Source organism: Coffea arabica, chromosome 3e (assembly GCF_036785885.1).
Source record: "Coffea arabica cultivar ET-39 chromosome 3e, Coffea Arabica ET-39 HiFi, whole genome shotgun sequence".
NCBI lineage: Eukaryota > Viridiplantae > Streptophyta > Magnoliopsida > Gentianales > Rubiaceae > Coffea > Coffea arabica.
Window position 1 is genome coordinate 2,829,220 of NC_092315.1, and position 11,287 is coordinate 2,840,506.

Consider the following 11,287-nt stretch of genomic DNA (forward strand, 5'->3'; position numbering starts at 1 on the left):
ATTGTTATATAATTTTATTATGGTTAAATTTTAACAAATAATCAAGTACTAAAATATCAACACATTATCAAATTATTATTCATTGTAATTTTACAATTGAAACTTATAAAAATAATCAAATAAAAATTATTTGAATACAATCCAACATGATGAAATAAATATAACTAAAGTAGTTAAGTTTTCACTTTTTGCACAAATACAATCACTAATTCATTATTGTGCTTGTGCTTTTTTTAAGAAAAAAATGTTATTCTTCGTGTCTGCCTATATGCTACATGTGGTAAATTGGTCCATATTCTCTTTTGGAAGATGATTAAGCAACGATGTCCATGCAATTAAAGTGTAAATTTAAAAGACAATAGAGTAGCTTCACTTCTTATTTGTTTTTCCAACCTTCTCTCTCTCTTCCTCTTAATAATTTCCACTTAGAAATATCTGACAATTTTTAGTTACCTAATTTAGCAACTTGCTTATCTTCAAAAAATAAAAATAAAAATTAGAGAAATTATGTTAGGAAAAATTTACCAGTGAACATGTTGAAAGAATAATTTGCTCATCCGCAAAAATAATTAAAAATTAGAAAAAATATGCTACGATAATCGCAACAATGTAAAAACTAAATAAAGTTAGTTAGACTTTAACCCCGCAAAGAATAAATTCACATACAAGTATATTGTTTCCACATACATTTAAAATAAAAAAAAAAAAAAAAAAAACCCTTCCAATTGGACGCAAGAATTCAGCCCATTTTGGGGTTTAATGCCATAATTGGAGGGGTAAAACCGTCATAACACTCAACAAGGACAGCTCCGTAATTCTACTAAATATCCGGAATTCAAACGGGTCAAATACCCGAGCCACTGTCACAGGCCCTCAAATAAGCAGGCATTTTTTCCTTCGTTATAGAGAGAGAAACAGGAGAAAAGAAAACTAGCGCCTCGCCTCTTCTATTAGTTTTTCAATTTTTTTTTAAGACTCAAATCAGCACTAACATATATACTTACAGCCGATTACACATATATAAACCCACCCCTGTTTTGCCTCTAATTTTTCAAATTCTCCAACGATTTAAACACCGAAAAAAATAAAGAGTTTAACGGTTCCCTTCTTCGCGCCAGAGGCTCCGAGCCGAGAGAGCCATGGCGGCTCAGGTCGAAACGACTTCTCAGCCAGGCGGAGGAGCAGGCGGCAGCGCCGGTAACCCTAGCGAAATTCATACTGACGTTAATTCTGGTGATAATGCTAGTGGAGAGGAGATAGAGAAAACTAGGACGTTAATTTGTGCCCTTAATTTTCTCTCCCGTAATCTTCCCCTTCCTCAAGATGTTTTTGATGCTGTTTCCTCTATTTACCATGACGGCACCACCGCTGATACTGCCGCCGATGAGGAGAATAACCATGTTGATGATGACAAGAACGAGGAGGAGGAGGCAACTGAGCGTGGAGCCGACAATCAAAACGACGATGCCAACGTCGTTGGTGGCGGCGGGGTTGGATCTAGTGCGGTTGCTGCCGAAAGAGCTGCGGCGAAAGTGAGTAATTTTCTAGTGTGATTCAGCGATTGAGGTTGCGTTTATCAGATTTTGATTTTGTTTTCCGAGAAAGTATCAATTTTTAGCTGTGTTGGCAGACCACAAATTTATTGTATTTAATGGAATTAAATTCTTGTGTTTGACGAGCTCTTATTGTCACCGTTTATTGCAAGTATTTCTTATCGCAAAATTTCGTGGATAATTTGTTAATGCCATCGGTAGATTATTAAGATTAGTTTATTCATATTTGTACGTGGTACAAATGAGTGCTATTCATAAAAAAAAAAAAAAAATCAAGACAAAAGAAGGAACAAGAAGCTTGTTTTTATACTTGTTTCTTCAGCTGTAACTAGTTTAGTGTTATGAAACAGCTCACAGATTCTTCTGAGAGTAATTAGACTTATTTTTCTTTTGTCGTAGTGCATAACGGATTTCATTTTTATGAACTGTTTAAATAGGATTTGGTTTCCTTGTGTGTATCATGTGGAGATTTTCCAATAAAAGTTCTTTAGGATTTGAGGGTTTTTTCTTTTCCACCTTGAGTTGAAAGGGGTAGTTTAGAGTTTTTCAAATCTTGTATTTAGGATGTATACACTTGGAGAGATAGCAATAATCTGCTTTGACATTCCTTTCTACTTTGAGCTTCAGGCGACCTTTCTAGTTTGTCAGTGATCATATACTTCTATTCTGGTAGTCAGTTTACCCGTGTACTTAAACCTTGCCACTTGTTTATCATTGCTTTCTTGTTGCGTTCAGTGATGAAAGTTAATGACTTGGTTGCAGGATAGAGCTGGAATGTCAAGTTATGGGGATTTAATGGCAGACTTTGAGGTGGCAGTGCTGAAGCAACGAGAGAATTGCATGTCAGGTTCTGGACTGGGTGAACTAAAAGAATCTAATTTCCAGAGCCATATTCACCGCCGTCTGACTGAACTTGAAGGTAATCAGATTTCTTTTGTGGGTATCTTGCATCTGTAATTTTAGCAAGTGCATCAAGTTTTCCACTTAGTCATTTCTGGTATTTTGATTTATTGTACTTACTTGTTGATTCAATCTTCGTGACTATGAGGAAGCTGGATGTTGCTGGCTTTTTTTTTTGGGAGGGGGGGGGGGTGTTATGCATGGTGTAATGTTGGGTGGGTAAGGAGAAAGGAAGGGGAAATGCTGGAAATGGGCCAGCAGTTTTTTGAGAGAAGGTGGCAAATTGGAAATGAGATAGAGGTGCTTTTAGAGGAAAAAATAGTTCATTTCCCCTCAAGTTCCATGCCAAGTAGACAAGTAATACTTTATTGGCCAACTGCACAGATAACTTGCAGCGCATCTAAATCAAATGTTACAAGAGATGGATGTCTGTAAAGTTTAGAGAGCATTTGTTTTATCTGTATTTATCAAAGTTAGATTATTATTTGTCATACCCAGAGTGGCATGTATACTTCAGACCACAGGGGTTCTACTCAATTTTGTCATATGCCGCAAGCAGCTTTGTGATCCCATTTTTCTACATATGCTTTATTTTGGAATTGAATAGGTTGATATTTTGAAATTATTTACAGTTAATCAATAATACTGTAGAAAGGGGAATGATCAATAGTTAGGTTTAACAAGACCTACAAATGGGATTAGATTAGTGATTTAAACAGTAAAAGTTTTCTTCTACTTTTTCTGGCATTCTGTTGGGGTATATTCATGTGCTTCTTGTTGGATTTCTTTGTGGGTTGGGGAGTTGTTAGTACATGTCTTTGACATATAGGGCTTTGTTATATATTTGTGGGTAGGTGGGTGTCCTCATATGCCAATGCAATTTTCAACCAACTCCATATTGTACATGGCCAAATTATGGGATGGCGAATTGGCGAGGGCCAATTTCCATCTCTAGAAAATATGTGCTTGTTAGACATAAAAGGATCTCTCTCTCCCTCTCTCTCTCTCTCTCGCTGGTGTATGACTCGTGATGATTAGAATGTCAGATTTGGTTCCAAGAAGATGATTATTTTTGCATGTTTCTCGTTATTGGATAATGCTGGAGCAAAAGTCAAAGTTCCATGGTATCTAGCTTAATTTGGAACAATTTTTTTTCTTTGAAAAAACAAAAAGTAAAACAGGTTCTATCTTATTCCTTCTTCTCAACATTTTCCTTTTATTTGCAATGGAATTTCATTGATTTAGCAGGCATGTTCATTGAGATGATACAAATATCATGGTACTGATTTAAGCATTCATTTGTTGTGAATGCACAATAATTAATTTAAATCTTTGCTTCAAGATTTGAATAGAAGGAGACTGAGTGATACTGGGTCAGATCCTACTAAACTCTTTTGATGCCAGTCTTAGTTAACATCCATATAAAAGATTGTGTTTGCTTTTGTTTTGCACTAGAACTCCCCGCAAGCAGAGGTGAGGACCTGCAGACAAAGTGCTTGCTTGAACTCTATGGATTAAAGGTAGATTTTGGATATGAGCTGTTATATTTTGTTTAAATTTTCATGTTTAGCATGGAATAGATTGTGGCAGGAATAAATTATTAGTACAAGTTGGCTACCTTTATTTAAGTAATTGTACCCAATTGTGTTTGTGGGTTGAGGATATTTAACTTATTTTATGTTGATTGCTTTAGCTAACTTCTTATTGCCAAACACAGAATATTGCTATAACAAAGCACAAGGCAATTTTTCATGTAATGTCATAATATAATTTCCAAACTGCCCCAAATACTTTATATAGCACAATTTTAACCTTAATTAACAATGTCATTATATTGATTGCACATGAATTACATTATCTGTTACTATATATATGAATTGCAAACATATAAATCATAAATCTAACGATTTTTTATACTGATCCTATGACCCAATCCTGCAAACCAAAAACGATCCTAGGTAGGATCCAGATCTTGAAAACTTAGATCGTAATTGCTGATTGTTCTAAACTACTGTTTTACATGATGATATTTTCTCTATGTTGAAGGGTTAAATAGCAAATACTTCATCTATGTATGAAGCATAAGAGGATGCTTTAGTTTAATGTCTTTTTTTATTTTTTTCCAAAACTATCTCTGAGATTATGATATCATCTTTATGTTAAAGGGTAAAAATAAATTCTTTTAATGGTAATTGTTTTGATTAATTACATGCCCACTACCCTAATATTAAGCACACTTATGGAGTGCTCTAAGCACTAGTAGTTATACTGACTTGAGACTATTCTAGAAGCATGCAAACAAATTCTTGATCATAGTAATTGGTCTCATAATTAAGGTGCTTATTTTAATGTATCATAAAGAATGAAAATGCTGCATCATTGGATATTAACTTCTAATGAAACTCTTGCCATCAACGTAAACTAGTTTAATGTAGCATCCAGAGAGACCGTTCAACCATTTACATTTACCTTTTCACTGTTAATAATAGTTGCACTACCTATTATTTCCTTGTATTTCTTAGCTAGCAGTTCCATCGGAACCTCATACGTGACTTTGATGACTCTGCTGCACATCTTTGCTTCCATAGCAGCAGCAGCTGTTTCCTTGTTACATTAAATTATCTGTGGTACTTAGTTCGATTTGGGATATGTTGATTTTCTCTGCAGTTAGTGGAGTTACAGAACAAAGTAAGATCTGAAGTCAGTGCAGAGTACTGGCTGCGTCTGCATTGTACAAGCCCTGAAAATCAGTTGTTTGATTGGGGCATGATGCGGCTGCGCCGTCCTTTATATGGAATTGGTGATGCTTTTGCTGTTGACACTGAAGATCCCCTGAAAAAGAAACGTGATGCAGAGGTGCAGTTTTGTTTACAGTCTGCTTTTGTTTAAACTCTTTGTCTTGTGGTTGATCTCTGGATTTGTTTTGTTTCAATTCTCCACATGAACTGTTAAATGAAACTTTCGCCTGATTAAAAGTTGGTATGTGATTGCATATCTTGCAATCTGGATATTTGCAGATCAGACCTGGACTTATGGGTTACTTTTCCTTTGATTGCAATTAGAATTTCTTAATTGAGGACATTCTAAAATTCATAATAAGCTGATAATATAGTTAGCTATTGTCACTGCAGAGGTTATCAAGATTGGAGGAGGAAGAAAGGAACCATGTAGAAACTAGAAAAAGAAAATTCTTTGCAGACTTGCTGAATGCTGTACGTGAACTCCAATTACAAGTTCAAGCTTCTCAAAAAAGGCGAAAACAACGCAATGATGGTGTCCAGGCATGAAACTCTTTTCTTTTTGCAGAATTATTCATTTATTTGCAAATTTATGCCATTCATAAGAAAAAAATTACAATTTGGATAAATTACTAATTACCTTGTGGCAGTGGAATGTTCATCAGGTTATGGGTGGTACATCTCTATTTGTTCAGTCCTGTATCTCTCTTGGGCTTTGATTTAAGAATATTTGAAACTAGTAATTTAGGTGAGGGACACTCCATGATTTTGCTTAAAAAGAAGAAAATGAGGTGAGACAGTGATAAGTTGAACTGCTATGCAGGAATAAAATATCTTATCCACTTTTGTAAGAATAAATTTTTATGAGATTGTTGTTATGAGAGTGTAACTCAGTTCTCCCCTTGGGCTTTTTATATAGTAAGAATACTGTAAAGGCAAAGAGTGTGTGCCTGTGCCCCTGCGAAGCTTGGGATCGGATAGTCATATTGTTATTTGTCAAGATCATACACAGCACATGGGAGAAGAATTAAGTAGGGTTTCACTTGTCATTCATCAGTGAAGCATTTTGTTTATTCTCTTTTTCTGCATAACCTGCAATATTCTTGTTCATGGTGGACAAATACAATACACTTTATACTAAGGTGTTTGTCTGTAATACAAAAAACAGCAGTAGAAGACTCTAGTAATCTACCTAAAACGAAACTATAAGGTTTAGTCAAAGAATTTGTTAGAGCTGAAAAATGGTAGTTCTGTTTCCCAATAAATATATCTTGCTAATTATCATGGAAATCTCAAGTGTGGCAACTTTCATCCAATGGAACCACAGAAATCAACATAATCTTTTCACTGGCTAATCCAAATCACTAGAAAGCTATTGTAGATTATGTTGTTAGCATCTGACACATCTTTACTTTTTTATGCAGGCGTGGCATGCAAAGCAAAGGCAACGTGCTACACGGGCAGAGAAACTGAGATTTCAAGCTCTGAAGGCTGATGATCAGGAAGCTTATATGAAAATGGTTGAGGAGAGCAAGAATGAACGGTTGACTATGCTTCTAGGGAAGACTAACGATCTCCTGGTTCGTTTGGGAGCTGCTGTTCAGCGTCAAAAAGATGCTGAACATCAGGGCATTGAACCATTGGAAGGTTCAGCTGCTGACTTACCTGAGTTGTCTGCTTCAAAGACTGAAACTCCAGGGCAATCACGCCCTTTGGAAGACGAGGACGTTCTAGATAATGAAACCAATAGCCCCAAAAAAGGAGGTGATTTACTTGAAGGCCAGAGGCAGTATAATTCAGTTGTGCATTCAATTGAAGAGAAGGTAATTTTTAATGGTTGTGGTTCTGTTCACCTTGGTCAGGTGTACACTAATGCCTATTTAAGTACATATCTAATTTGCAGTTATATTCTGCAGGTGACTGAGCAACCAGCCATGCTTCAGGGTGGAGAATTAAGACAATACCAGTTAGAAGGGCTTCAGTGGATGCTGTCCTTGTTCAATAATAATCTAAATGGAATTTTAGCAGATGAAATGGGGCTGGGGAAGACGATTCAAACAATTTCTTTGATTGCTTATCTCATGGAAAATAAAGGGGTAACTGGGCCTCACTTGATTGTGGCCCCAAAAGCTGTACTACCAAATTGGATCAATGAATTTGCAACCTGGGCTCCAAGGTATGTCAAGCTCACGCTTTTTGCCTGTTTCTCTGTATGCATGCTTTTTTAATTACAGGTACGAATCTTCATGCATGAAAACTGATGGAATTCAACTCCCACCCTGGCTGCAGTGTTGTTGCTGTTCTTTATGATGGGCGTGCAGATGAAAGGAAGGCAATCAAAGAAGAGTTTTTCATTGAGGGGAAGTTCAATGTGTTGATTACCCATTATGACCTTGTTATTAGGGACAAAAAGGTTCTAAACAAAATTCAGTGGAACTACTTGATTGTGGATGAAGGACATCGATTGAAAAATCATGACTGTGTTCTTTCACGAACCATTGTAACGGGGTATGTCAGCTAAAATTTCCAACAGTAATACTAATACTTTAGTGTACCTCTTTCTTATCAATCCTGAGTTTCAAATATGTGGCTGCTTCATGAGTTCCTATTCTCAATGTTTATAGTATATTGTTTTATATGCTCTCCAATTCTCATCTAGCTTTGGTTAGTAAAGCCATGAATATCTGTGTGTTTGTTTATGTTCTCTGAGTCCTTTGCACTTAAAGAATCCAAGTTTTGATCTTTTCTTACATATATGTTCTTTTGTTAACCTGCTCTTCCGTTACTTGCTTTGGACCTCTGAAATTGCATTCTTTCTGCAAGAAAGTACATTGTAGCATGGAAGTCCATTTCAACTGATTGAAGTTCCTTTTTATGTTTTTTGGGTGCAGCTACAACATTAGGAGGAGACTCCTACTGACTGGTACCCCCATTCAGAATAGCTTGCAGGAATTATGGTCCCTGCTTAATTTTCTGCTTCCAAATATTTTTAATTCAGTTGAGAATTTTGAGGAGTGGTTTAATGCCCCTTTTGCGGATAGAGGTAATGTCACCCTAACAGATGAAGAAGAACTTCTGGTCATTCGGCGCCTGCACCATGTATGTATTGGTTTCTACCTTTTCCTATACCTCTGCCTACTTATGATGTTTATGTGTTAATAATTTTGTATTGTTCTTGTTTTGGACACATCCTCAGGTTATAAGGCCATTTATACTGAGGAGAAAGAAAGATGAAGTGGAGAAGTTCCTTCCTGGGAAGATACAGGTCATACTGAAGTGTGATATGTCAGCATGGCAAAGAGTATACTATCAGCAAGTCACTGACGTGGGAAGAGTCGGACTGGATAACGGTAAAAAATGATGCCTCGTAGGCCCTTCGTGTTTTCAATGTTGTTTGCTTTTATAAATGTTTATAATCATCACAGGTTGAACTTTCAAAGTTCTGTACCTTGATGTGTTTACCTGATTATTTTTCATCTTCATTGTGCCGAATTGGTGTTTTATTATTATGCTCAGTTAAACTAAGTAATGCACTTGCCATTTCCTGATTTAGCATGTTCATTTTTTCGGGTCCATATTTAGCATGTTGTTTGACTTAACTATATGTTTGAGTTCACAAAATAATGATGGTTCTTTTTTCTTTCCCCTTTTTTTTTCCTATTTTTAATTCTCGTGCCATGGAAGGGAATAATATTACCCATTTTTTTCTTCCGAGGCTGATCCCACGTTATCTGGAGTGCCCACTGGTGGCCTATGAATCCGTATTTCCTAGGCAAAGTAGCTAATTTACACTGATGATATTGCAGGAACTGGGAAATCTAAAAGTCTACAGAACCTTTCCATGCAACTCAGAAAATGTTGTAATCACCCATACCTATTTGTGGCTGAGTATAATATGTGGCGCAAAGAGGAGGTATTCAGAGCATCTGGCAAATTTGAGCTTCTTGACCGCTTATTACCCAAACTACGCAAAGCTGGGCACAGGGTTCTCCTCTTCTCACAAATGACTCGTCTCATGGACATTCTTGAAATATATCTCCAACTTCATGACTTCAAATATCTTAGACTTGATGGGTCAACAAAAACCGAGGAAAGAGGGTCTTTACTAAGGCAGTTTAATGCTCCAGATTCTCCTTGTTTTATGTTTCTTCTCAGCACGCGTGCTGGAGGACTTGGTTTGAATTTGCAGACTGCAGATACGGTGATAATTTTTGACAGTGATTGGAATCCACAAATGGACCAACAGGCAGAGGATCGAGCTCATCGCATTGGGCAAAAGAAGGAGGTTAGGGTCTTTGTGTTGGTAAGTGTTGGATCAATTGAAGAAGTTATATTGGAGCGTGCTAAACAGAAGATGGGCATAGATGCCAAGGTTATCCAGGCTGGATTATTCAATACAACTTCTACCGGTTAGTCATTTTTACAAATTCCATGATCCATCTATTATCTTTGTTCCTCAAGTGGAAGTCAATGGCAGGAATTGTGTTCTTGAGCTTTCATTTGATGTCTTTTCCATTTTGTTTTCGAGATTTCTAATTCCTATGCTTTTGGAATTCCACTTTATGGTACCACAGAAAAGATCGTACCTGTAGTTATACATTACTCTGGTAACCTAGAAAAGGTAGTAGTTCGGATTTTTTTTTATTGTATTTTTTGGGGGGTTATATAAGCATGTCTTTATAAGAAATTTCATGCTTCACTTTCTGAACTTCTAATTTCTCGAATTTTCAGTTGCAGTAATTTTATTTGTCACTTTGACTTTTGTTAAGTTACCATGAGAAACAAAAATCAGATTTTTATGCTGCTAATGTGCAAGTCTTTGAGTAGGATTATCTATGTCTTGTGCTCTAGTGATTTCTGTTCAGCTCAAAGTATAGTTGTTTAGCATTGCTTTGTTCTAGGATTTATTGGGTCTCAGAAGCGTCAAGGTTCAGTAGCATCTGAGTTGTCTGCATTCACCATGCTCTCATTGTGGATTTTATGAGAGATGAAATTGACTCTCCTCATCATTGTCTTTGCAGCTCAAGATAGGCGGGAGATGTTGGAAGAGATAATGCGCAAAGGTACTAGTTCACTTGGAGCGGATGTACCTAGTGAGAGAGAAATTAACCGTCTTGCTGCTCGATCAGATGAAGAGTTCTGGCTTTTTGAGAAGATGGATGAGGATAGAAGAAGGAAGGAGAGTTACAGATCACGCCTTATGGAAGAGCATGAAGTACCAGATTGGGCTTATGCAGCTCCAGAAACTAAGGAGCGCAAGGGGAAAGGTTTTCAATATGAAGCTGCTAATATCACTGGAAAGCGTCGCAGAAAAGAGGTTGTTTATGCTGATACATATGGTGAATTAGAGTGGACAAAGGCTGTGGAGAATGGAGACTTGGCTAAGCATTCAGATAAAGGTAAGAAGAGGAGGTTGGACAATCCAACTTTGAATAATGACCTGCCAAATAATAGTGCTGGAGGTGAGAAAAGGTTACCAGTCTTGAAGAATGAAACTGTGGCTGTGGCAGCTGAAATAACAAGAACTTCCTCTGGGTCAACATCAATCCCTAAAAGATTGAAGTACGAGGATGCAAACTCTTCCAAAATTGATCATTCAGATCGAAAAGAGGGCAGCTTGGATGGCTTGACGTGGAAAGCACATCAGAAAAAGAGGTCAAGCTTGGTATAAAATTCAGTAAATTCACCGAGCTCAAGGGGGAATTGCAAAGAGAGAGGCGATCATAATGGTTTGCAAATAAAGCAATGCAGATCTAGATAGTCTAATCCGCATGTTTAATGAATATTCTTTCTGGTATCTATACCAATTTGTATGATACCTGCAGCTCTTAGCATGTAAACGTGGGTTTTGACCTCTTTGTTTGAGCTGCAGATATGGAAGTGGCCATTCTACGTAGCAGAGATGGCCAAAGAATTTTACCTGCTTGGCCGGTCAATTGCTAAGTCTCCATGGTAGAATCCTATTTGTTCATAGGACTTCGGAGCTGCAACATGTTTATCATGTACAATGGGTAGACTATAAAGTGAAAGCAGTAGTCCTGGGTTTTTCACTCAAATCTTCTGAAAATGTCATTCGATTCTCTTCCCTTTTTTTTT

General features: G+C 36.9%; 1 protein-coding gene across 1 annotated transcript; it reads left to right on the forward strand.

Moving 5' to 3' along the window:
* The first annotated feature begins 905 nt into the window (after window positions 1-905).
* LOC113738222 (probable ATP-dependent DNA helicase CHR12) lies at window positions 906-11,247 on the forward strand. Its single transcript, XM_027265463.2, has 12 exons — window positions 906-1,532; window positions 2,316-2,472; window positions 3,909-3,973; window positions 5,121-5,309; window positions 5,585-5,734; window positions 6,616-7,014; window positions 7,108-7,367; window positions 7,481-7,699; window positions 8,083-8,290; window positions 8,388-8,541; window positions 8,998-9,600; window positions 10,213-11,247. Exons 1-12 carry the CDS (start codon window positions 1,140-1,142, stop codon window positions 10,860-10,862), a joined length of 3,447 nt encoding a protein of 1,148 aa, XP_027121264.2. The 5' UTR covers window positions 906-1,139; the 3' UTR covers window positions 10,863-11,247.
* The last annotated feature ends 40 nt before the right edge of the window (window positions 11,248-11,287 follow it).

What these genes read in the sequence shown, in the direction of transcription:
- LOC113738222 (XM_027265463.2), top strand. Translation starts at nt 1,140, where the DNA reads ATGGCGGCTCAGGTCGAAACGACTTCTCAGCCAGGCGGAGGAGCAGGC. An exon ending in CCGAAAGAGCTGCGGCGAAA is followed by an intron (nt 1,533 to 2,315) that starts GTGAGTAATTTT and finishes ACTTGGTTGCAG; the next exon opens with GATAGAGCTGGAATGTCAAG. An exon ending in TTGAACTCTATGGATTAAAG is followed by an intron (nt 3,974 to 5,120) that starts GTAGATTTTGGA and finishes TTTTCTCTGCAG; the next exon opens with TTAGTGGAGTTACAGAACAA.